At 36.6% G+C, this 26,773-nt stretch overlaps 4 protein-coding genes across 7 annotated transcripts; 1 reads left to right on the top strand and 3 right to left on the bottom strand.

The window, feature by feature from the left end:
- Positions 1-248: 248 nt before the first annotated feature.
- LOC121752981 (nicotinamide adenine dinucleotide transporter 1, chloroplastic-like) lies at positions 249-4,193 on the bottom strand. 2 transcript variants are annotated; one of them, XR_006040331.1, is made up of 10 exons: positions 3,653-4,193; positions 3,264-3,359; positions 2,965-3,071; positions 2,805-2,853; positions 2,537-2,649; positions 1,719-1,813; positions 1,509-1,597; positions 1,320-1,414; positions 692-1,136; positions 249-545 (listed from the first exon to the last, which is right to left on the bottom strand). XR_006040331.1 is itself a non-coding variant. In XM_042148102.1 (9 exons), exons 1-9 carry the CDS (start codon positions 3,720-3,722, stop codon positions 900-902), a joined length of 951 nt encoding a protein of 316 aa, XP_042004036.1. In that variant the 5' UTR covers positions 3,723-4,193; the 3' UTR covers positions 625-899. The 2 variants fall into 2 exon arrangements, 1 of the variants encoding a protein (XP_042004036.1); XM_042148102.1 differs by lacking the exon at positions 249-545 and having other exon boundaries at positions 625-1,136.
- Positions 4,194-8,997: 4,804 nt separating this feature from the next.
- On the top strand, positions 8,998-12,851 carry LOC121751408. Its single transcript, XM_042146144.1, has 6 exons — positions 8,998-9,412; positions 10,529-10,743; positions 11,654-11,828; positions 11,930-12,015; positions 12,101-12,192; positions 12,364-12,851. Exons 1-6 carry the CDS (start codon positions 9,149-9,151, stop codon positions 12,624-12,626), a joined length of 1,095 nt encoding a protein of 364 aa, XP_042002078.1. The 5' UTR covers positions 8,998-9,148; the 3' UTR covers positions 12,627-12,851.
- Positions 12,852-13,899: 1,048 nt separating this feature from the next.
- On the bottom strand, positions 13,900-17,304 carry LOC121753027 (protein DEHYDRATION-INDUCED 19-like). 3 transcript variants are annotated; one of them, XR_006040332.1, is made up of 6 exons: positions 16,906-17,304; positions 16,640-16,818; positions 15,987-16,064; positions 15,598-15,857; positions 14,522-14,688; positions 13,900-14,434 (listed from the first exon to the last, which is right to left on the bottom strand). XR_006040332.1 is itself a non-coding variant. In XM_042148162.1 (5 exons), the coding sequence occupies exons 1-5, from the start codon at positions 16,967-16,969 to the stop codon at positions 14,661-14,663; spliced, it is 609 nt and encodes a 202-aa protein (XP_042004096.1). In that variant the 5' UTR covers positions 16,970-17,304; the 3' UTR covers positions 13,900-14,660. The 3 variants fall into 3 exon arrangements, 2 of the variants coding, with proteins under 2 accessions (XP_042004096.1, XP_042004095.1); XM_042148162.1 differs by having other exon boundaries at positions 13,900-14,688; XM_042148161.1 differs by lacking the exon at positions 14,522-14,688 and having other exon boundaries at positions 16,906-17,302.
- Positions 17,305-17,969: 665 nt separating this feature from the next.
- LOC121750590 (isoamylase 2, chloroplastic-like) lies at positions 17,970-20,880 on the bottom strand. The gene has a single exon (XM_042145148.1). The coding sequence runs from the start codon at positions 20,588-20,590 to the stop codon at positions 18,101-18,103; it is 2,490 nt and encodes an 829-aa protein (XP_042001082.1). The 5' UTR covers positions 20,591-20,880; the 3' UTR covers positions 17,970-18,100.
- Between the last annotated feature and the right edge of the window lie 5,893 nt (positions 20,881-26,773).

Below are 26,773 nucleotides of genomic sequence, written 5' to 3'. Positions count from 1 at the left end.
TATAGCATCACTCACGATATTATTTCTCTACATAATTACTTGAGTTACTTGGCAAATATCCTTACAATAATTCATGCGACATAGTGCAAGAATCAACTTTGATCCAAATTATGTTTGTATCTTTCGATGTTTTACAGTTGGCAATCATTACACAAAAAACAGGCTTTACCGACTGATTGCAAATACACAGACAGGAGAGCAGTTCATATATATAAAACTTCTTATTGTGAAAATGGTGAGAATTCTTATACTGGATATAATTTGCGATATTTGCTAAATGTAGAGTTCAAAACCTCTACAAGCAATCTGATTTTTTGTTAAATGCAACATTAAATTTAAAGATCACTGTGTCACGATGGACATAAACATGAGACATTTGATCTCGGCATTAATCACTATACTCCTAGGTTAACACAAAAACACACATACACATAGTAACAGGCAGTATTTGCTGATTGTACAGTTAACCATAGTTAGTTATTTCACAAGTCCAGTGCAGATGTCACTTAATTCTCCCAATAAGAAATTTTGATTTGAACCACATCCTACACATACAAACACCAGTATATTATTCGTATAACAGCATAGAAAAATCACAGACATACAATTACAAGCGTCCCAGAATGAAATAAAATGAATTTGGTATTGACGGTTTAAGTCAAATATAGGAGATAAAGAATGTTGTTCTTACCATATCTGAAGATATTACAATTCCTTGAGAAATTAATTGGATACATTGAATTAGGGCGTCCCTGTATCATAACTCATCATCATCAACATCAATCACATATAATCTCTCTCCTAAAACCAGAATTTAACCAAATTAGGAAAGAAGGGAGTCTATACGGTAGGACAAATTGGCAACTGCTACTTGAAACCGGCTCAACTGAGCTGCAACCTCACAGTGTTTGAGGGTGTGGACCAGGAGGGAACACGGTGACAAGAAAGCGATGAATCATTTCAAAACTGGTGAATGTGATTACAGCAGATGGGGTTGTCCTCAGCAGGTTGGTGGCACAACCCCGATAAAAACCAGGGACACCTGAGCTCTGATATACTTTCTTCACGCAATCTACCACACCAGAATACCGTTTCTCTGAGTGGTGTCCTTGTTCTTGAAGCCTTGAACGCACAACCTGAATTAAGTTGTCAGGGTTGATATCTAAAATTCTCAACGCAAGGATTGACTGATTAGTCATATGTATTTATAATTTATGATGTCTAATTAGGCTGCTTATGCTTTCAGAAGGTGTATATGTTTCCATCACAATTCAACAGAGATTATGCAGCAAAAAGATTTGGCTGGCTTTGCATCGTACCTCATGGGGATATGTCAAGGTGGAAGCTGATATTTTTGAAACCGAGGAAGCAATTGCAACATCGCTAGCACTGAGTTTATCCGTGGTGGTGTTATCTATCATAATCACAAGAAGTGTGTCTTGTTTCATCAATAAGAAGATACAAGAACAAGATGGATGCATTTAAGGCAAGAATTAGTCACAACATACTTTGATCAGCTAAGTAACTTTTTATCTTCTCATATGTAGGAAACTGAATTGCAACATGACTGATACCAGCCAAAGCTGGCACAAGACCACTGAGCACCAAAAAGAACAACCGAGAAAGCATTAGAAATCAAACCTAATAAATATAGATTGATTTATAGTACAATTGTACAAAATATACTATCTCCACGATTCTGAGAAAGAGAAAATAACCTATATAGTCCACGAGTACCCTCTTTGAGTGCGATTGTTCTCAAGGCGGAAATTGTGCCACTATAAGGAACCACCCCTGGTTTAATTTCTTGAGCCTGCAGGGAAGATAAAGCAAAACATCAGTTTCAAATACCGATTGTGAGATAGGCCAATTCACCAGTTGTATATTTATACTACACACTACACTACATCTATGAGAAAATTATTTTTTTACTATAACAAAAGATAGGCAGTCAATACTTAGGTAAAAAAAATGCCGTAAGTGTTGTAGGCATTGCCCCAATAGGTCTAATCTAATTTAATGACCTCAAAGCTTTACCATTATAAAGATGCAGTCATATATTAATATCAACACAAGAAAAACTACTTCCCTGAAATCAACATATATACTGCATTAAATGAAGGCATAAATTTGGCCAAAAAGAACCAATTAGACTTGACTGCATATTTAGATAGATGAGCTGCATCATACTCGTAGTTTCTAAAGTTGGGAAAAGGAGAAAAAAAATCTAAAACAGAGTTGCTTCATTTCTTAGAGACGACCATCAACAAATATAATTTGCCTTAGCGTTGGACATATGACCTCATTTTATCAGTTTTTCCCAAATTTCATATAAAAGGAAAAGAATTAAAATGAAATCACAGTTGCTTCACTTCTTTGAGTCAAACATCTACAGAACTTAATTTGACTACATATAACGTATTTACTATTTAGATAAATGAGCACCACTTTACGCTTTACCCACATTACAATTATATCGGATAAAATAATATATTCACAAAGCAAAAAAAATGTTACTATAATTAAACAGACATACTTGAAACCTTGTCTTGACAACCCAAAGAGGATTTGTGACAATCGTAGTCAAAGCCCCAGCACCAGAAGCAGCAATCATATTCGCACCAATTGAGAGCTGATGATGATTTACATCTAGAATTCCAGGGAATAGAATGCATATCAGAGAATTACATGGAACTAACAAAAGGTCCATTTGTACATTCATCCGAAATAGAAGCACCAAAAAAAGTTCCTTATTCTTTCGTCAATAGAAAAAAACTACACATAAGAGCAAGTAATTAACTAACCATCAGCACCAAGAGAACTCTTTAATTGATCATAAATTGTAAAATACACCTGCAAAAGTAGCACAGTCAGTTACTTCTCGGTTCTCAGTAAACTTGCCTGATGCAGCATCGTGGTAAGAACCAACCACAACAAAAAAGTAAACAAAGCATAATGTCTTACCGCCCAATTTGGAATCAATGCAAGCACGGTAGGCGAAAGCCCACGATACATGCCTCGATACCCATCCTTCAGAAATATTTGTTCTAAGCTCCCAAATATAACACTACCTTGATTTTATAAGAAACAAATATCTGTAAACTCAGAATACAGAAACGTTGGTTGAAACCTCGCAACGAGGAGAAAGTCAAACACAAAAAATAAATTAACGACTACTCAGATAGAAGACCTTGCAGCTTTGACAAAAGTAATAAATAATGAATCATAATTCCTTCTACTACATTCACAACCGATAATCGTACCTTTAAAATTACTACTAGTGAGCTGCGGCAGCCCATGGACCTGCAGCTTTGTCTTAATAACATCTAATGGACACACAAAAGTAGCTGCAATCACTCCTGTTGAGAATACAAGAGTACACATATTAAAATTTGGTTACTGACTTGAATTTTAAATTTGGCAGGTGATTGATCAGGAACAAAAACTAGATACAATAATTATCAGGTACTTCCTCAGGTGTATGGATAATTGACGCTATAAAGCTCTGAAATCTATGAATGTACAGATTTTGCTTAACATTTGAATCATAACGAAATTGAGCACATGCGAGGTAATTCAAATAAAAAAAGCGGTAATCATAACAAAAATTCGCTCGGAAAATAAGAACAATAACTACAGATAATCGATTTACCAGCTGCGGCACCGGCGCCAGCATTGCACAGCAGCTCCCTTGAACTAGGGACGTGCGTGTCAACGGCCATCGCGATATCTACAACGATCGGCTAATTCAGAATAAATAACACCTCGATAGATAGCAGAGGCGGAGGCGATGGTGGTGGAGTCCTCTCTCAAGAGGCCGATCGTCTCCGAGAACAACCGTCGCATGGCCAATCCGTACAGATCGAATCCGCAGATTCAACCGAATATCCTCTGCTTCGGTGAATAGCAATCCACAAAATAGCTGCCAGCAGTGATAATCATCGGATAATCAATTGTATCCCAGCAATCCTAGGGTTCATAAATCGATTATAGCCAATAATAAGGTTTTTTAACTATTGATTTCAATTGTGAGAGAGTGCCGCGACGTAATCACAACAAGGATTAAAATCAGCAGAAAACCAAAACGCAGATTCGAATCCTCACAGTCGTCGTAGAGAGTCAGTCGAGAGAGCTAAGAGAGAGGACGATCATTCGAGGCACCGCGATGAAAGGGAAAAATAAGAAATGGAATATTGTTGAATAATTATTTTTCGCAATTAAAATAAAATTGAATACTAAAGTATTGAATATATTTTGACCGCTGACTATCAATTTTAAATCAATTTCTAAATTTATTAATCGATGTTGATATTTGTATTTATTTCAATCATTTTTTTCAACCCATTAATTCTACACTTTTTTTTCTCCAACTGAGTCCATTTTGTCATATTTTTTTTAAAATATAAATATATTTCTGAATTACAAAAATTAAATTTTGCTATAGTTTTTAAAAAATAAAAATATTTCTAAATTACAAAAATTAAACTAAACAACATAATGTATGTTATTTTTCCCGTGTCATATCACAATTTAATTCTTAAATTTCGATGATAGAACCCATAAATTTCAAATCTTAAGATATGACTGATATAATTGCTGAATATTGAGACAAAATTGATTAAATTGGTAAAAGTGACTACTAGTAAGTATTATCAAAGTTTCAATTTATGTTGGGCTGAATTGGTGGTGTAAGACGATAGGTGGGCTAATGGGCCCAATAATGAAATTGAAAATTTCAAATTATCACTTAGTACTCCCTTATTTTAATTATGTTATGTGCTTGTGTCAAATAAGCACATAATTATCACAAAATTATCAGCTGTATATGAGTTACTAGTAATTATTGTTAAGTGTATGAATGTGATAAGACTTGAATACCACAAATGGATGGAGAATTAATTCAGAATTGACATGACAAAATGATAAATTAATGCTTGCATCGCATGTGACCTTAAATACGCATTCCCCACATAAAATCCTTCAGTATAAATACCTCAAATTCGATATATACATGACAATAGTGTTTATTTCATAAGCAATTCAGACTTAATGCATGACAATAATGTTTAAATCATAAGCAATTCTGAGTTTTAATGGTTTATTTATATGTGAAATAAAGGCTCAAATCACAAATCATTAGGTCACAAAATAAGTAAAACAAAACAATGGATTATTAGAGCACAATACAAAACAACACCTTACATCATAAAGTGGCGCAAAAACCAACAACAAAATACAATTGAGCCTATCGAGTTTACAATACACACAAACAAAAAGGAATCGTCAAATAAAAGAAGTCGGGTGTCCTGAAGTCAAACACATTATAAAAGGTTGAGACTCACACACTTGTCGTATTCAAGAATTTTGGAGTCCCGATCTCCTCTGAATATCTCCAAGTCATCAATCATACAACGCTATGCAATCGGGCGAAAACCTCAATACTGCATATCAAGACGCCAAAATAGGCAATACTTTTCTGTGTCTTATTTTGATTTAAAGTTTTGGAATACTGTTTTATTTTGAATATCCTAAATATATCACGAGATTATATAAAATACAGAAATTGTACTTCTATTTTTTAACTTCCTAATTCGGGCACGAAATCTTTATATTTTTGGAATAGCACTTGTTCTTCCTTTTTTTTTTAATTTACGTACTTAAAAGTATTTGAAGTAATCTGTCGTTCTATTATCAAAAAATTAAAATGGGAGTACCATTTACTTTAATTAATCCCACGAATCATATTTAACACTAGGAATTTTTATTGTTAAATCTACAATGTACAAGTTTAATTTCTAAGGATGATTGAATCCTTATTCTAAAAATAGAGGATGAATAAATGCTTATGTGTGATGATAACTTCTTTACAACACCGTTGGTATTTGGGCAATGAAAATTTAATGAAATTTTCCTTTATATACTCGTTTATCCCTATCTTGACATAATGCAATGGATGCAGATGACCGAAAAAAGGGGAAGTTGTTATGAAAGATTATTAAAGACAAAATTATTATTTTTTTACTAACACGAATAAAGTGAACACAACAAATATATAAATTGTCAACTAAAATAAACAAAAAATAGATAATACTAGACAGCCTTTAGGCCATGTTTGGTTGCCAGGATTCTGTCTGAGAAAGTAATCTGATTCCTTAAATTTTAAATTTCTGTGTTTGTTTCCGTTTTTAATCAAAATGAGAAAGTAATCAAAATCCTAAAACAAGGAAAGTTAGTATAACTTTTCAAGATTCTGAATCCTAACTTTTCTTAGGTATTCTTTTTCCCAGTTTTAGGATTCTTACATATTTAATGCAATATAGTACAGTTTATTATTATTATTATTATTATTATTATTATTATTATTATTATTATTATTATTATCATCATCATCATCATCATCATCATCATCATCATCATCATCATCATCATCATCATCATCGTCGTTATTATTTATTACAATGTTTTAAAAATAATTTAAAAGTATAAACCATACTTAATTTCAGGATAATAAATAACTATAATTCAAATTATCATAATTATAACTATATTATTAATATTTATATCATAATAATAATAATTTATTAAATAATTAAATATAATTATAATTATATAATAATATAATAATTATTAATTTATAAATTAGTAATTAACAATAAAATTGTAGTGAAATTTTAAATTATAAAATTTATTCAATTAAAAATTAAGTAAATATAATGATAATAATAATAATAATAATCTTATTTATTATTATATATTATGATGTATAATCCATATTTAAACTATCCATCGTAATAATAAATAAAATAATATAATTATTATCATTTGTAATTAATAATTTATTAAATAATATGTATTATTATTTTTTTATAAATAAAAAATGATAAGTATATTTTTAGTTTAGTGTTTAAATCAAATATATACTTTCAAATCTTGATATTTTCCAAACACGGGAAAGTAAAGTTATTAGAAATCATATTCCCGGGATTCATTTTCCAAGGAATCATTTTCCTTGCCAACTCTACTTTCCCGCCAATCAAACATGGCCTTAGTGTTTTAAAAATACTAGTACTAACATACTTATAGACGTGTGTTCACTATTATTGCAAGTACATTATTTCTTGCTAAAATTACAAAAGAAAATCAAATTAAAGTTGCGATGCGAACATTGAATTTTATTTATTTGAAATAAAAATAAAAAGTAGGATCACGAGGCTTAAAACAAAGAAAAATCATTAAATAAAACCAACAAAAATTAAAGTATGGGGACAATAGTCAATATGCTTTCATCATGAATATAATATTCGAGCATTAAATTATATTTTAATACATCCAACCTACAACGACTAATGTTTTTTTCTTGCAAGTAACCATAAGATTCAATGACCTTTATTTGGAGATATGGTAAGTGTTGTTTTCTCGTACATATTTATAATCGTAATCAAAATAAATAAATAAGGCAAACATACAAAACGAAAATAGATACTAAACCATAATTAAATAAACATGTGAATTCACTATATTTTTTTTTTTTATAAAAGGAGTATCGAGACCTTGACACCTTTATTATGAGAGCCATTTATCCCCGAAAAGATTAAAAACAAATAAAAATAAATCACAACAATTTTAGATTTCACCAAATTAACATAATATTGACCGTGTATTCATCGCCTTATTTTTTTTAATAGGAAAAAAATGATTAATTAGAGCAATAATAATTTGACTACATTGATATCTCACTTATTACGTATTACTATACTACTTTATTAGCATTCTCTAAAATTGTAAATGTATATTAATCATAAAGTGCAAACTGCATTTAGAGTAACAACTTCATTTCCTATACGTCGAAAAAAAATAATAAATGAATATAATTGCTATAAAATCAAAAAACCAGTATCTGAAACCATACTAGCCAGATCCCACCCAATGTTACTACAATTAATGTGTGTTTCAAATCGTAACATATATTGCATCTAATTATTTAAACACATTAACTAATTTTAATTTACGCTATATACACTAATAAAACACGATGAGAAATGTAATGACAAACAAAATAACGGTAACAAACGATTGGATTAACTTCCATAAATACAATTCCGATTTTTTTTTTATTTTTTCATTTTACAAAATTAAAGAATCCAAACTCATGAAAATAGAAAAAATCCAACCTCTATATTGTGTCACTAAGTAGTAATTATCCCCCAATAAATGTTACTACATTCTATTTTTGCTAAGTAGGATTCATATTAGGCTAATTTACTTCTATGTTCAAATTCTATTACTAAATCTACTCTAGAAATTAGATTCATATCCTCTCATAATACTCAACTAACTCATTAAAATTTTATTAAAATTAAGATTATCTGATTAAAAAATCATAAAATGTGGTCAAATTACGAAGAACAATCATAAAGTTCAAAAAAATCTCAATTATTTTACGATTGCGATAACATTTCTGGGATAAATCTGGTGCTAAACTGGCGCAAACATGTAAAATTTTGGTTATTTCAATGAACAATGTCATAAATATGTATTAATATGACAACGAAGATGCTAAATGATCGTTTTAATCCTAAAAATCTAAAAGTAAAAGGAATAAAATAAAATAATTTGATAAGATTTGATAGTATGACATTATTTATCATTCAAATTTGACTATACTATTTGACATTAATTCTAAAATATACTCCATATACTACAGGAATCTATTTCCCCCCGAGTTTGACAAATTTAAAATGGGTTAAAGGGGCAATTCCGTCATATCGCAGGTTCAGAATTGACTATATCGCGTAAACATGAATGGAACAAAGTTGGCAGCCGAAAATGCGTTGTTCCATCTCCCACCAAATTTCATTAATATTTGCATTTCCAAAAGTACCCCCGACTCAGAAACAATCCAAAAGCAGACTACGGAAAAAAAGCGCAGTATTGAGTCGTAACCTTCCTCCACCTCCTAGCATATGCTAACAAAACCTCAAACCAAAATATTAAAGTTCCCAAATTCAGTTGAATTCAATCACATCTTCACATCTTCAACCTTTCAATCGCATTTCCTCTCAAGTCAAAACTCTTTCTCCAACAAATTCACGTATAAAATAAATAGATTTTCAATTTTATTTTTATTTGAGCCTGAAATTGAAGAGTGATGCCGCGGCATCGGAATGGCGGAGACAGGGCTTGTAGAGAGAGACTTTCTCAGCAGCAGCAGCAGCTGGTGGTTCGACAGCAGCAGCAGCAGAAGCGGCAAATGCTGCAGAGCGGGGGAGCCAGGGTGGAGGCGGAGGAGAAGCCGCCCGATGGAGATGATTCGTCGCTGTTTCCTACATTGTTCGTGCCGCGCTCTGTTACCAACTTAGATCGTTTGATGGAATCTGTTGCTCCGTTCATTGAGGCGCGTTATTCGCCGGAGGTATATTACAAAGTTATGTTTATCTCGCTAATTTTGGAGTTGAAACCCTGAATCGCTATTTAAATAACAGGACTATGAATATGATGATGCATGCAAACCTAGATCTCTATGTGTATTAGTGTTCCGTTTGATTAAAGAAATCAAGATTTTGCGATAAGAAGGCTACTTGAAATGGTTCATGAAACTTTGAATTCGTAGGGAAGATTTGTTGCAAGCTTGTTTTAATGGTACCGGCAGAGTGTTTGCATGTGAAAAAGTGATTTAGAATTGAATGGAAATTTTATTTGGAGTCAAGATCCTGGCTTAAACTTAATCAAATGTAGCCTACATGCAAATAGAGTTGAGTGTTTGGATAATGTGGTTTCTGAAATCTTGATTTTAGGTGGTGCTTCTTGTGTCATTCCTGGCTGAGCTTCCAAAACCTTTTCAATGGCCTTGAAAGTGCTTGTCAATAATGATTTTTGATGTTGTACAGAGTTCTTTTGGTGTGTTTATGCCTGCGTAGTAGTTTCGAAAAGTTGTTAGGTTCGCGGTCTTTTGGAAAAATTAGTTTGTATTTAATGATTCTTGATTATGTATAGAGTTTTTTTGGTGTGTATGCTAGCGTATTAGTTTTGAAAAGTCGTTAGGTTCGCGGTCTTTTGGAAAAATCAGTTTGTTTTTAATGATTCTTGGTAATGATCAGAGTTTTTTTGGCTTGTACGGCAGCGTATTAGTTTCGAAAAGTCGTTATGTTCGCGGTCTTTTGGAAAAATTAGTTAGTTTTTTAAAAGGTCGACACCAGAGCCGTTTCGAACACGTGTTCTTTGGAGATTTGTTATTGACAGAAGCTGTTTTAATGATCTTTTAAACCAGCTTCTAGTTGCCAAATATCATGCTACTTTCAAATATTGTTACTTCTCAGCCTATTTTAAATACTTATGGAAGCATTACTTTTGGAAATTTAATTAATTCGTGGCTGCTCATTCATCGGAAAAAGTTTATACTTTTGGAAATTTAATTAACCCGTGGCTGCTCATTCATCGGAAAAAAGTTTTTGGCTGCATTCGTGGAAGTAATTTTTTAAGGAACGCGACAAAAAAATAATTAATTGCACAAGTCTCATTTTGTTGACAGGTGTATGCAAGGGGATTCGAGACCACAAAGGTGGATTCGCGTGCTTTTTTTTACTTGGAGGATCTATGGGAATCTTTTAGCGAATGGAGTGTGTATGGAAGAGGAGTACCTCTTCTGTTACGCGGAGGAGAACCTATCCAACAATACTATGTTCCGTCTCTCTCTGGCATACAGTTGCACATTCATCCGTCAAAGGCTTCTTCTACTTTGACTGCGTGAGTTCTAACTCAACCAAGCTAGATTCTCGTTATATTCATTAGTTATTGTTTATCTCACTAACCTCTTAACTTGCTGATATTGCTTATCCAAAATGGTAGTTTTGTTTCTTTTGTTGATGTTGTGAATTATGATCATCTGGTCCTAGAATCTGTTTGGTTTACCACTTGTTTGATCTTTATGTATACATCTTATTTTTTTTTATCCTCATTCCCATCTCTCAGTGTTATTGTTGAACATGAAAACCTAAATACAGCTTTTAATTTGGACTTGGGATTTTTATGCATGTACACACTCTAGAACTTGAAAGTCTTATGCATACATTTAGAACTTAAATACAAATGCCCCTGACTGCTTTCTATTTCCATAGTGCATTAGATACGATACGTCTTTTGTATACATTCTTTTGATAACCTGTGACAATGTCTTTTGCTTGTTTTCTTATTGATACATTAAAGTGTTTAATGAGGTGATGTTAATAATCTAGGATGACTCCTGTAGTTTTTTCTTCATTTGCATTCAAGTTAGTATGCCCTCATAATTTTGGCATCTTTGTACCTGAGTTTATGGCAAAAAAGGAAATAGAGACTTCGTATCCACAGTAAACCACAAACAGTTTCCTAATGTGTATTCGTGATTCCGTTGAGCTCTGTGAGAGATCTGTGCTGCATAGTTGTAGTAGGAAGTCTGGTAGATGTGGAGTTCCCTGCATTAATGATCTTTTTTCACTGTATGTTCCTTTTCTCTTTCTACGAGACATTTGGTTTTTACATATCATGAGGTGTATTCATCTATTTAGTTTTCATAATCATAAATGCTAAAAGTAGAAAGAAATTGCACTTCTTATGTGCTCTTATTTTAGTTAATTTCCAGTGGAACCACTTAGGAGACTGATGCTGACTTATGTAGGTTGATGATTACTGCTGGCTGCGGCAACTGGGAAGTAGATAAAGGTGATGAATATGTTTTTGATCTCCACACAAAACAACTAAGTAGAGTTGATAACGCTGATTCACCTGGCCAGCTATCAATTCAGTTTTTCGAAAGGGATTTACCTCATGACCGTAGACCCTTATCTAATAAGGTGAATCTAGTTTAAATCTAAATACTGAACTGTTGTCTTATTTTCCATCCCACCAAATGATTGTGGACTTGTGGCTGAAAATGTTGCCAACTCATGTGCAGATGTCATTACTTGCTTCCCCTTTTCCTGAGCTTAGTAAAATCAGGAGCTGTGATCTGCTTCCTACAAGTTGGATTTCTGTTGCTTGGTAAGTTCTCCACTCCCCAAAATTTATAAGTATTATTCTTGTGCAGCAACTGTGTTTCATGGCTAATGCATGATGCTCTTTGCAGGTATCCCATCTATAGAATTCCAGTTGGCTCAACGATGCAAGATTCACAGGCAGCCTTTTTGACATTCCATTCCTTATCGACACAGTCTAAAAGTATATATCTCTCTCTCTCTTATATCCATGCTTTCTCCAACTTTTTATTTGGGGGCATTGTGCTTTTGGGTGGGGGAGCTAGATCAGCCGAGAGTGATGAGTGTGCCATTATATTTTCAATGCACGGTTCCTACTCAAGCATTCGTGGCTAACTACTATTTGTTGATCCAGGTAGCTCCGCATCACCTAAGTTCCATCAAGCGAATACCAGAACTGTTTGTGGCTTTGTTGATCCAACTGCAAGAATCTCCTTACCAGTCTTTGCCCTCGCTTCATACAAACTCAAAGGGTCGATTTTCGGTCCACGTGGGACTGATGAATGGGAGCAAGAGAAGAGTCTTTCGCAAGCTGCGGAGAATTGGCTGAAATGTGTGCAGGTTGAGCTACCTGACTACATGTACTTCCGTAGAAGAAGTAGTGGAGTGATGTTCTAGCTGTTTGGAATGTTATGGAGTAGTTTTATATAATTACTTGAAAAAACGAAAGAATAATGAAATCTGAAAGAACAAAAAACATTGTTCTTTTATAGAATAGCATAATGATTTGGCATTTTGGCTAGATTCAGGAGAGATGATACAGTTGAAGGTAGTTAAGATTGAAAATGGTATATGTAAGTTTGTACTCTTAGATATACATGCTCTTATTTGACTAGTTTTCAATTTTGTTTACTATAAACGCATTTTATTGCTAGTTTTGGTTCATATTTGATAGCCTTTTTTAATTGGATGGTTATGTTTGTGATGGAAATACTATATTCATTGTTTTGATTGTCTTTTATTAGAAAAGTTTAAACTCCTACTTTATATGTTGTACATAGATCAACCTTCTCGTCCTATATATACAATCCTAATATACTTGATAAAATCACGTATAGGGATTTACTTAGAAAATACAACTAAATTTGGATTTTTTTGATGATGAAGAGTAACTAGCTTGTAAGACGACTTTTCTCTAACGAATACATTTGGGGTTTGAGTAATTGCGGTTAAGGTAATGACAAATCGTGAATGGTGATTTTGTAGGAAAAAAAAAGTAAACAAAAAAACCAAACAAGGATTTTATTTTATTATTTATTTATTGAGAAGATGAATATGAGAAGAACAAGATATAAGAACTATTGGTTCTGAAAATAGTGCTAATAAATTTCAAGCTTCCAAAGTTCCAATAGACAGAGGGAAAGGCCGAAAGGGGGATAATCCGCGAGTGTAATAAATAAATAATAGTACTAAATAATTTGGGCAAAATTAGAATTATTATAAATTTATAATGAAATTTGATATCATTGTATTTATTTAGTTAAAAGTATTACAAATTTAGCTATATTATATCTTCATTGTTCACTGAAAAATATCTAGTACAGTACAAAATTAGAATTATTATAAATTTATATTGAAAATTGTTATCATTGTACATATTTAGTTAAAAATATTACAAATCTAGCTATATTATATCTTCATAACACACTTAAAAGTTAGTAACAATTTTGGTACAGTTTAGGAATATTCTATGTTTGATCTTTCACCCTTTAAAAAACATACTCAAATTGCATCATTGTATGTACATATTAATGGTTCCGATGCCTAGAAATTCACCATGGAAACAGGGTTCAGGCTATGATTTAAGAATAATCTCTCAAACAACCAGTCTTACTATTACATGAAAAAGGAGATTCGAGATATTCCCAAATGAACAAAAAAAATCAAAACATGGCAAATATTTATTTGATTATTGGATAAATCAATAAGAAAGTGAGCAAGGTTACAAGGCAATGCTTTAACAATACCACCAAGTCATCCTCTGAAGCAGATGCAAAATCACAATTTCAATTTTACTCGTGAAAATGTATATTGATAAAAATAACCTACAAAGAAGAAAGCAGGCAGCTGACCATGGTCTTATCACAATACATTAGCTGCTTACATTATTACACCATACACTAACTAGCTCACGACGATCGGACCAACACAGTCAATATAAGGAGCTGCATCTAACTGACCACTGAAACTATTGTGTCTCCGATCACGTTCAATTGCACAGGCAAGATGTGGTTAAAATCACAAAGAGTCAGTGCACGAGTTCAACAATCGCCTCTCTGTCAATAATTAGGCATCACGAGTGAAGCTTTGAGCATACCAGGCTGTTTTACAAATCGTCCAGAATGGTGGATAGCAGCAATCCCTGTGCAAACTCTGACCTTCTGGCCATCTCGTTGTTCCTGTCTGTTGACAGAGAAGGTGGAAATCTGCAATGACAAGCACATAAGAGGATATGTTAAGAGTTCGGAAATCAGAACCACATCTGATGCATTAGGAGAATATGTTGATCGCACTTGGTACATCTTCACCGATGTTAGTTCAATAGTTTAGATCATATTAGCTGATGTAACATCCAAATACTGGGTCAATGGTACAAATAAGATATGTCCAATCCCACTGCTACCAACCAACACAGGCTTGCTCTATCCAACGTCAACTATGGATTATGGAAAGAACTTCACTACAATAAAAACAATATACTCCAGATAAATATGTGATTGAAGCAACAGAAAACCAAATAGATGATTTCTAATCCACTACATGTAAGTAGCACCTAGTGACATGCTTTTAAAAATTAAATAAAATTGTGTTGCAAGTCCCAAAGTGACAAGAATACTCATCATTATACTGGTTCTCCGGCAAGAATATGGTTCGATGAAGGTTCTAACAGGGAAACAAGAAACCAGCAGCAACAGAGATAGACCTTTATTTGAAGGCTTCTGGAGACCTCTTACCAATATCTAACTCTTATAAATACACTCTTTTTAATGTCCTAGAGCTAAAGGAACAAAGGTCAATCAAGAGCATTGTTTTACTTCACTGAGTGACTGAAGCACGTGGATGGAATGGTGCAAAAAATTGCCTATGACCTATAATGCCAAATATTTCTACTTCTATAAGAAGTTTTGCAACTTCGCATTAAGCAACAGAGAGCTAATTGATAGAACTCCCATATTAAAATACAAAGCTAAGTATATGCAGGATATATGCAACACCACCATCTAGGATCCCAAACCTACTTTCAAACTGCAAACCCTTTTCAAGTTCAATCCAATTACATCCATCTGCAACATACTATATATGGAGAACAGATGAATTCCCCAGCATCAAAAACATTATATCACAGAGGAATAACTAATCAATTAGCATAAGCTCTATGTTCTACTCTACATGTAAACAGATGGCTTACAAAAATCTAAGAACGCAGTAACATTTTATGTTAACAGCTTATGTAAAAATTTGTGTAATCATTTCCCCATTAAGTTGCTATAAGGTGATCCTCTTTCACTGCTGGACAAAGATCACATTCTCATTTAATTTGTATGGGGTTCGATAACATGAAATTTGAGATGAAAAACCATTGGCTTACCTCTCAGAAGAGTCATCATGGGAATTTTTTCCTGATAAGCTTGCTTCAGACGGAGAAGCAGCTTCAGTGATTTGGGGTCTGTAAGCTGGTTGAGGACTATTGACAAACGACAAAAGCATGGAATCAGCTGCTGCATTAGAGGAAGAACCAACAGAAGGAGACTCCTTAACAGCGCGTAAATGTTTCTCCTGCAATTCCTTCCGCAGTAGATATATTGATGAACGAGAGCGAGTGCTACGATGCTTCTTATTGCAGAGAGCGTATAAGTAAGTTAAGGTAACCTTTTATCATAACGAGTAAGTCTTCATAAATAACTCAACAATCAACAGAGGAAATTCAGATGCGATAAATAAACAAAGAGAAGAATGTAAACACATTTCAAAGGATATCTTCAAAATACTCTCATGATGAGTAATCACATGTGAAGCCATGTTTATCCGTACCTTCACAGCACAAACAGGGCAAATCTGGAAACAAATGAAACACTATATGAGATACATCAAAGATTCCTCTTAGCACTAAAAGGCACTCCAAGACAGCAAACCTTGCATGACCCAACTTCCACCTAATATTCAGCAAGCAAGAATCATACTTGCAACGAAAAAAAAGTTTTTCTTTACATCTATCCACTATTTACTAGAATCCCCCATTCTCCAAAGCAAGAAAGTACACACCTCCGCCATTGGCAGCTAAAAAACCACTCCAGTCTATCAGCTCTCTTTCATCTCATCACTATCAATTCGAAACAGTTTTTGACATCTTTGCCACTCAAATAGAAACTAGCCTTATCCTTGACCCTCAAAATGCAAACCCATCCCCAAAACACACATCACTATACTAACTAAGCTGTTTCTGCAACTAATAATGAACCAAATCACCCTTTTAAACACAACAAGGCAGCTATCTTGTTCTTAATCACTCCCTCTTGCTGCTGCTACTACTACAACAGTTATAATCACAACTAAAGTACTCCCACATGGCAATAAATTTTTGATTAGAAACCACCCAAAACCAGAAAAAGAGCAAAAAATATCGAATTTACCCCGGGTTTAACCTCCATGCGATGGTCGGCATCAATGTGGCAGCACAATCCCAAAACATCAAAATCCTCGGAGCAAAAAGGGCACGCCAGTTCCTCCGATTTCCCCCCAATTTCAACATCGTTGACCTCCTCGTCCTCATACTCCCCCTCGGTCTCCTCATCCTCTTCATTGTAATCATCTAAAACATTCAGAATAAAAAACAAAAACCAATCAGCGCGAATAATCATCATCGCGAACAAGCTGAACCGCGATCCACGAAGCTCACCGTTGCTATGTATGGAATAAGAGGACAGCGTAATCTCCATATCATCGTAAAATCGATCGGCCATGTCAAATTAAAAAATGAATCAAATTAAGCAGAAAAAAATAGGAAACTCCACTAGAATTACACAGGACGCGAGAAAATCGGAGATCGAAAAGGGGGAGAAATCAAACGCCAGTTTAGTAGGGTTTGGGGATGGTTTATTGGCTTTTATCCCTTTGTAAGTGCGATAAAATTAAGGGGAAAAATTGAATAGTTAGAAAGAGAGAAAGCGTTGAAAAGGGAAAATTTAGGAGTCGGCGATTTGGAAGAAACGCGGATCGGCCTTTCCAAATACTCGTCGACTCCCGCGTTATTTCATCAACGGCTGCGACTTTTTGTTTGGTGGAATGGCTACTCCTACTCACTCCTCACCTTTTTTATTTTCTTTTTTCTTTTTTCTCTATGGAGTTTATATTTAATTTTTGTAGTGTTTTAAAGAAGATGACCTGCCATTTTGATAATAACAATAAAAGATTCTAAAAAAACTATCGATATTGCAACAGTTTTGTTCTTGCTAATCTATTTTTGGACGGCATGCTGATTCGCGTTTATAAAGTCCAAATTTTCACTAGAAAACAAAGAAATATAAAAATGATTCTTTCATTATTACATTGTACTTTGTCAATCTAAAAAGTTAATAAACACATACAATGTTGTATTTACTATTTTTAATATACTAGTGTCATTGAAAGTTTAGGATATTTTTGGTAATGTAATATAGTTTAGGATTTAATCCCATGATTTTTTAACTTACCTTCTACAGTATATTTTTTAAAAAATAAAAAAAAAAATTGTGAACATTGTTAGAAAAATTGGAATTATTTGTGAAGAAGATAACAATGAATCTTGAGACAAATAGCCCAATCCTCACAGCTGCCGCCCTAACCCGACAAGGAAAATTTTAGTTTTTGTTTGGATCCCTTGTCAGTTTACACACTTGTGAAATACCAGTAATATTTGTCATTTATCCACGTAATATTTACTACTTATAATTCTTTGGTTATTGCGACACCAAGAAGAAAGAGTTTAAAGCTCAAAATTTCAAGGGAATGGTTCAAATAGATCAAACCTTATGTTACAAGACATGGTTTTAACATTTATGTATACAAAGACTCTCATGTAATACCTATATATGTGCAGCATAAATAGAGCAGAGTCAAGACAAGCTCAGCCTCCGAGCTTCAAACAATATGCAACTGTGAGACTTCATCTCATATGTCAGCGTCTCATCTTCTTCGAGCCGAACACCTTCATCGCTGAAAAACTCCGGGAAGGGAAGCGCCGTATCCACCAGAAGCACCCAAGTCGTCTCGTCATCTGCAGGGCGTGGCAGACCTACTTTCTCCGACTGACCAGCAGCGTTGAAGGAGACAAACAAGTCACCGTAGCTTGATCCTGCATCAGCTTTCATAGTCATGGCTAAAAATTTGCAGGCTGGATCATCCCATCTCGGTGGCAACTGCTGCTTTCCGTGCCATTCGATGCTGTCTTCCTCAAGAAAGCTCCTCCTCTGTAGAAGATCGCCTCGCCTCATCTTCAGCGAGCTCAGAAACGAAATGAACTGACTGATCTGAGCGCCAAAGCTTAACCCCAACGCGTTCCAGTCCAGAGGTTTCCGGTCAGCAGCAGAAGGGCTGCCTCCGGTGGATTGGCCACACTCGTCTCCCATGTTGAGCACGGGGACACCCAGGGAGATGAACAGTGTGAAGAGGAGATTGCGTATTTGCTTAAGCCGCGTCTCAAGCACAACCTTCTTGTTCGTGGCTCCTTCTTCCCCGCAGTTCCAGCTCAACTCCGATTCCAGTTCAGTACTTGAACTGAAGCTAACCAAGTCCAGTAGAGTGAGCCCTGCGTTTCTCGTGACATAATTGAAAGAGAATGCAGGTCCTCGTCCTGCCAAGAACAGATCCCCGCTACCACAGAGACGTGTAGCAAATTCGCTGATGAGGCCACGGCCCCTCAAGAAGTTCTTCACGTCGATGCTAAACTTTGAATTCATCTCTGCCCATCTCTGCCAGTGAGGGAACCCCACCTCCTTCGTCGCCATACCATGTGGAACCCATGAGTCTGCAACTATCTTGACTCCTGCAAGTACAGGGTCGAAAGCAATCGCTTCAACCAAGGGAGGGCGCGAGAGAAACTCGCCCTGCGAACCTCTAGTCAGAGAAAATGCATTTATAAAACAGAAGCCATCAACATGAAACTCAGTCACCCAATAACGTAGACTCTCTAAGACTAATTGCTGAAAAGTTGGGTGGTTGCAATTTAACGCGTTTGTAGAACTGTCAATCTCTTGAAGGGTTCCAACATCATCACCAGAATGTGTGAAGACAACTTCAAGCAAAACCTCAATTCCTCTGGAGTGCAGCTTCTTGACCATCTCCTTCATCGATTTAGCAACATTCAACGGGTCTCCAGAGGGTCCGTACAAGCTTGCCGGAGAAAAGAAATGACAGGGAAAATAAGGACCATTTTGCTCATCAAAGGGGAAAACTGGTTCTAACAAGATGGCATTGACACCAAGATCCTCAAAATGTTGCGATTTCTCAGAAATAGCAGAGAAACTTCCAGCAATGCCACCAGATAACTTACTGGACTTGTCTTTGGTAAAACGTGCAACATTCAGTCTATACACAATCATCTTCTCCATCGGTACATTGGGGCGGACTTCATCACTCCAATCAAATGCAGGCTCCTCACACAATTTCCCAAGCCATTTTCGAGGCTGATTCAAACCAAGCCCTTCAATAACCTTCGCATACGGATCCAACAACACATGATGCTCTTTGTTACCAACACCATTTCTGCAGCGATAACCATAACTCACAAAGGGCGCAGAACTATATAGCAAAGCATGCCAAATATTACCAGAGCGGTTGATATACGGATCAAGATCAATCTCCAAAGCAGGTTTCTCAGCTGTTGCGTTTGAATACAGACACAGAACAACACTTTCCACATTGCACGAGAAGAAAGCAAAGTTCACTGATCCATCGCTTAAAAAGGAAACCCCTAACGGAGAAGGATTTCCAGCACCAAAACCAACCGGCACAGTGAATTTTGTGTTCCTGTGGCTTCTGATCATCGAAACTTTTGAATCAGAACCAGAGTCGGACTTCAGTAGAAACGACAGATAGAACGGTGCTAAATCCGCCTCAAAATCCAACTCAACAGCACCTCCCACGAATCGAGTTTCACACTGGCCATCAACCCTCGATTGCTGGAAATCTAACGGCATCAAACATTGTGAATCAGCTGTGAACAGCCCCCAAATCATGACTAGCTCCTCCTCCCCCTCAAGAAGCTGCAGTGACTCCAATTCAACATGAACTCCATACTTGTTACTATACATCTTTTCCACTACTACCTTCAATCGACCACCAAACTCAGTCCTAAACCGATATGCTGCTAATTTTTCCGAGGCTTTTGCAACATAAACATCTGAAGTGGCCAATGCCTTGAGTTTTGAACGATCACAATGAATCCTTTCAATACGTTTCACGCATTCAATTTTAGGATTCGAAGCCAATTTATTGAAAATCTGATCTCTTTTACAACTGCATGTGAACAATTTAGATGATTCAGAAGCCTCGGAGCTTAAACCATGCGATCGCATCACATAACGAACTGGCAGCAGCATAGCCATATCCCAATACACACACAATTGGTAAATTTAAGCACTTAAAATGAACGAGCTAACCAAAATGTCTGCTCTTTCTCTCTAAATTAGCACTGCATTCTACTACTTCTGCACCCGCGGCGCTACGGCCGTTCAGCTTAAATTTGGTCCCATTTCAGCTCCACTTCGTCCATGGCGGCTGATGTATTCCGGGGAAAAACGATGAGAGATGGTGGTGGTTTGAGGATAAGATGAGATTAAGGTGGGATTTGAGAGGCTTCGTTTTCTACCGTTCTTTGACTGTACTGACAGGGGAATTAGGGCTTCGAAAATTCAATTTAGGGATTTTGGGTTAAAAGGTGGTGAATTAATATTTTCTTTTGTTTTCGTGAATTCTTAAAAGTATCATTTTAAGTCCGTGAACTTTGTCAAAGTATCATTTTAGTTACTTTTTACTATTTCTATATTTTTTTGGACGAAAATACCCTCAATACCTTAAAGTGTATATATTTTTAATAAATTTATCATATACTCATAATTTTTTTATAAATATCTTTACAATATATTTTTGACAAATTTTCTAAATATAATTTGACCTTAAATATTATCAATAAATTTTGTGACATGCAAGTAAAATTGCTTCTTCAATTTTTTATATTATTTTTTTTAAAAATTGAATAATGAACTTTTCTTTAATAATAAAAAATTGAATAAAGATCTTTTCTTGCATGTCACAAAATTAAATGATAATATTGAAGGTCAAATTATATTTAAAAAATTTGTCAAAAATATATTGTAAAGATTTTTATAAAAAGATCTTTATTCAATTTTTTATTATTAAAGAAAAGTTCTTTATTCAATTTTAAAAAAAATTAATATAAAAAATAGAAGAAGCAATTTTACTTGCATGTCACAAAATTAAGTGATAATATTTAAGGTCAAATTATATTTAGAAAATTTGTCAAAAATATATTGTAAAGATATTTATAAAAAATTATGAGTATATGATAAATTTATTAAAAATATATACACTTTAAGGTATTGAGGGTATTTTCGTCCAAAAAAACTTGGAAATAGTAAAAAGTACCTCAAATGATACTAACTCAAAGTTCACGGACCTAAAATGATATTTTCAAAGTTCACGGACCTAAAATGATACTTTGGCAAAGTTCGTGGACCAAAAATGATGTTCCCTCTTCTTAAAATAGTAGGAGTATCCGAGTATGTCTTAAAATAGATTATTATGTCTAAAAGTATTCATAATACTAGTACTACTACTAGAATTTGGGAGTGAAAAAAGGAATACAGCATAAGATGGAAAAGTTAATTTGGATATTTAGATTTTAATTTTTATTTGATTACATGAAATTGGAGTTATTATCACAATGGCGCCCGTCCCGGCGGACGTCCGGTGGAGCAAAAGTCCGCGGCGCGGATGGCGAGTGGAAGCGCCAGTGGGTCCGCCAAGGCCCAATCGGCAGCTCCAACCCAAAACGATCCCGAGCTCCCCTCACTCGCCCGCATCGCGCAACATGAAACCCTGTTACGTGCAATGGTTGAATGGCGGACATCGACCGATCGCCATTACAGGTCGTCGTTGAAGGATATCATCAACAGTATGAGGCGCGATTTGGGGTTGGGAGACATGGCGGAGAGTGGCGACGAGGGGACTACCGGCAGGGACGACGAGGGTACTGGCGGTGGGGAATCTGAGGAGTGAGACGGCGGTTTTTTTTAACTATGTAATTTTTTAAAAATAATTATATATGTTTTTTTAAATAAAGTGGTTGCAATTTCTCCGTATTTGCGTCGAAATTTTAATTCCATAAATTGTTTAATTTGGTGAATTTGTGAATTTTTATTATTGTGGGAAGTCCGTCGGGATGTCCTTTGGGATGTCCGCCACTGTGCAGTGGGATGTCCTTAATCCTTATGACGTGGCAAGAGGTGTTTTTGGGATATCCGCCGGGACATCCGCACTACTGTGAATGCTCTTATAGGACATGAAATTCACCTCACATTTCTATCCAATTCCACATGAACATTGCAAATTTCGAGATGTTTTTTCAGTTCAGATTTATACTACCAATTACTTTTTCAATGAAAATGTCAAAATTCTCATTCTCTTTGAGCATTAGCAATGACGGATGTCCTGCCGGACATCGGACCGGCGTGCCAGAAGTTCGCGCGGGACGTCCGCCATTAGGCACGGATCGACGGATGCGGACGTCCGCCGCTGATGTGAGGTATCCGCGGCCTTCCGATGACGTCCGTCGAGACATCCGCACTATTGCAGATGCTCCCATGTGAACGTATTTTCTCAATATTCACTCCACTCTATAAGAGTAAAGAAAATATAATGAAACTATACTTGTAAAAAGAAAATACTATGTGGAGTATATCAAAGGCTGAACCATGTGATTCAATTCGATTATGAAGATATCAAATAAGTAGTATGTAAAATGAGTACTTCATTTCACTATACTCGCCAAAACCTTACTCATGCAAAAACAAACCTTACTAAATCGAATCACATAAAGAATAAACAAAGAATTAGAAAAAGGCACGTAGTACATAATTCTACGCATATGTTGATGGAGTATGTTTTAATTTTAGTGAGATTATTATTTCAAACGGTATGAACTGTGAACACAAAAATGTAAGGATAAATGTTTTAAGTATTACCAAATTGAGTGGAAATGTGGCAATATTCAAACTTAATAACCTCCTCACAAACAATTTTATTCTTATATTCTTGCTCCTATTGTTTATACTTTATACCAAACACAACAAACTAAAAACAGTAAAGTATTCTTCAGATACATATAGTACTATTAATTATTATCTTCACTAACCACACAATGGCTTTGAATATGCCACGTAACAAAATACTGCAACATTAGTAGCTGACTAGCTGCTCTGGTATTATACATCCATATTAACATCACTCGGTTATAACTTATAAGTGTACTACTACTAAAGCTCTTATCATGGAGTAGATGTTGTTTTAGGCGGCAATCTTGATAAACCAATTATTTATTTACTATTACTTTGAGTATTAAAAATAATACTATTACGTGTGACTATTTTATAGTCTATACAAGACGTACCATCATTGCATCCTCAATATTACTACATACATATAGTACATCAAATAATGCTCCTACTATATAATCATTACAAACACAACCTGATAATCAATTATTACAGCAATCTATTAATGTACTGAGCTTAGTTTATGACACCCAATTATTTGAATACATAAACTTCGTATAAAATATACTTCATGTCACATGTTGATGGATCCGCGAATTTCTGATGTTAGTAAAAGCTGGTAGAGAATGAAGATTATGACACAAAGAAATTACGTGGTTCGATTTACTGAGGTAAATCTACGTCCACGGGAAGAAAAGGGGGCAGAGTTGTATTGCTTGATCTGTTTTCTACAGCTTACAAATACAAACTTGCTATTTGCTATATGGTCTTTTATCTCTAGAGAGCTTAACCTTCTTCTATCTGATCTAAGTTCTATTTATATCTTGAACTAAGATCGTGGCTTGCATCACCACCCTAAGTCGTGGATGTCGTGTAGGTCATGGCCTAAGATCGTGGATGTAGCGTAGGTCATGGCCTACGATCGTGGCCTGAGTTGACACCACGTGGTAGTGGGTGTGTTGGACATCCTGTATGGGTCCACTAACTCCTTGTTCGGTCGAATACTGAGACCGAACTGCTTTGGTTGCCGATCTGAGAGTAGAGCTTGATGCCGACCTGAGAGCAGAGCTTGATTGGATGGCTTTTACCGAGCTGTAGGCTGAGGCCGAACTCTTTGGTAATGCCGAACTCATACTCCTGCTTTGGTTGCCGATCTGAGAGCAGAGCTTGATAGGTTGGCTTTTACCGAGCTGTAGGCTGAGGCCGAACTCTTTGGTAATGCCGAACTCATACTCTTCCTTGGGCTTTGGGCTGATGGGCCGTCATTGCTGTTGGGCTTGTTTAGTACGCACCCCATCACTACCCCCCCCGAAAAGCGAAGTGAATCACTTCGGCGAAGCGAGTCACTTCGGCATTCTGAAAAAGGGGACGGGGGAGGCTGAAGTCAGGGGACGTGCCCTGCGCGTGACTGCATTAAATGCGGCATTAAATGCGACAGTAAAATCCGGCCGTCGAATCCTGAAAAGGTGGGATATGAAACGGTGCGATGATTTGAAATCTTTTCCAAATCTGATAAATACCGCCTTTCTTCATCATTTGAACACCTTTGCTATTGGCTTCTTCTGCACTCTCTATCTTTTGCGTGAAAAATTTCCTTCCGCTTTCAAAAATTTCCTCAGGATTTCTTCAAACTTTCAAAGAGTAAGAACCATGTCTGCTTCTTCTTCGACTGAGTCTGGTAGCGGTAGAAAAGGGGGTAAGGGGTCTTCTAGCCGGAAAGAATCCGGGGAGAAGACCGTAGAGTATTTTCACAGTATCTTGAGTAAGGATACTGTGATATCCCTTTACGAAAAATACTCTTTTCCTGGGGGGAAGGCGGTGGTTCCCGACGATGATCATAGGGCTAACGACCCGCCGGAGGGTTATGCCACCGTTTACGAAGCCTGCTTAGAATGCGGGCTTCGTTTCCCTCTTCCCCCACCTTTTGTAGAGCTTCTTGATTTTTTTCAACTCCCTTTAGGTCAGGTGACTCCGAACTCTTGGAGGCACTTGTCGGCTTTTGCTGCCGAACTCCGTAGGTTAGATAAGGATCTGTCTCTGCGGGCAATCCTTAATTTTTTCCAATTTAAAAGGAAGGGATCTTGGTTTTACTTGATCCCCTTACAGCCGTTTAGGGCATTCTGCAAAACCAAGTGGCCGAAATGGCAAAACCGCTTCTTTTTTTATGATAGGACCGCGGCTCCTAGTTTTCCCTGGAGAGGGCCGGAGTCCGTGATCCGTCACCCTCGGCTTGAACCGTTGGACGAGCTCGATGGCGAGCTCAACAAGATTCCCGTAGTTAGGAAACAATACACGGAGTCTGAGCTCGTCAAGGGCGACGTCGTGTTCGACATCTCGTCTTCGGACGAAGAGGCCGAGGGTGAGGATTTTTCTTTACCTTTATGTTCTACTGCTTTAACGAAGAAAACTAACCTTGCTTTCTTGCTTTTTGGCAGTGTACATGCTGAACAAGGCTACCCGAAAATCTTCGGAGTCCAAGGAGCCGGAGAGGCCGAAAACCACCAGCTCGGCGTCTGATGCCGAGAGGACTCCGAAAAGGCAAAAAACCTCTTCGGATCCGAAGAAGCCGGAGTCAACTTCGGCAAAGGGGAGGGGGAAGGCCCAGAAGCCCCCGAGAGCGCCAGAGAAAGACGTGGTCTTGGCGCCTCCTTCGGAACATATCTGTGAGCCGTTTTTATGGCCCACGGACTTCGCCGAGGTGAATTCTCTTCTTGATTTTCTGGCCTTGCTTTTTTTTCTGTATTTTTTGTGGTCCCTTTGTTGACTTTTTTCTTTATTCATTTTCAGAGGAACGATATGCTCTCCAAGCTCGTCGCCGTCGAACTCTCCAAAGCGTCCAATGACTATGCCGAGATGCAGAGGAAGTTGGCGGCTGCTTGTCATCGGGCCGAACAGGCTGAGGCTAAATTTGAGAAGGCCAGAGCTGCTAGGATTTCGGCCCAGGATGAAGCTCAGTTTGCCAAAAACCAGCTCGTCATCCAGCGAGAGCAGGCGAAGCGGAGCGATGCTGCTGCCGTGGTTGCCCAAGGGGAGGCTCTCCGTGTTTACACGGAGAAACTCTTTTTGAGCAGCCAGTTCTCGGCCTTTGTCGGTAGTCTGGTAAGGCTAATTGCCGATAAGGGCGAGCAGGGGGCCGACGTCGTGCTGCCTCTGTACAGCCGAGAGATAGCAGCTCGGCTTCAGAATCTGCCGCTCCTTGAGGAGCTCGCTTCATCTTCGGTCCTGCTTTCTGCAGACCGAGTCCGGAGTTGTCGAGCTGATCGGGACGAGAACCTGGAGGCTATCTTTGCCTCCGTGGGACCCGTTTCACCCGCTTCGACTTACCACGGAGAGGGTGAGGCCGAGCCGCTGGAGCGGGAGGCCGAAGTCGATCAGGCCGGGCATCCGGAGAAGGAAGCCGATCAGGAGGCGGAGGCGAGGCCGGCAGGAGGCGAGGCTGAGGCTGAGGTAGCCCAGGAGAAAGAAGCTGTACCAGACCGAGGAGCCGGAGACGAA

The sequence above is a fragment of the Salvia splendens genome, chromosome 10 (assembly GCF_004379255.2).
Source record: "Salvia splendens isolate huo1 chromosome 10, SspV2, whole genome shotgun sequence".
Lineage (NCBI taxonomy): Eukaryota > Viridiplantae > Streptophyta > Magnoliopsida > Lamiales > Lamiaceae > Salvia > Salvia splendens.
Note: the sequence above shows the minus strand (reverse complement) of the source record. Positions and strands in the feature narration are given on the sequence as shown.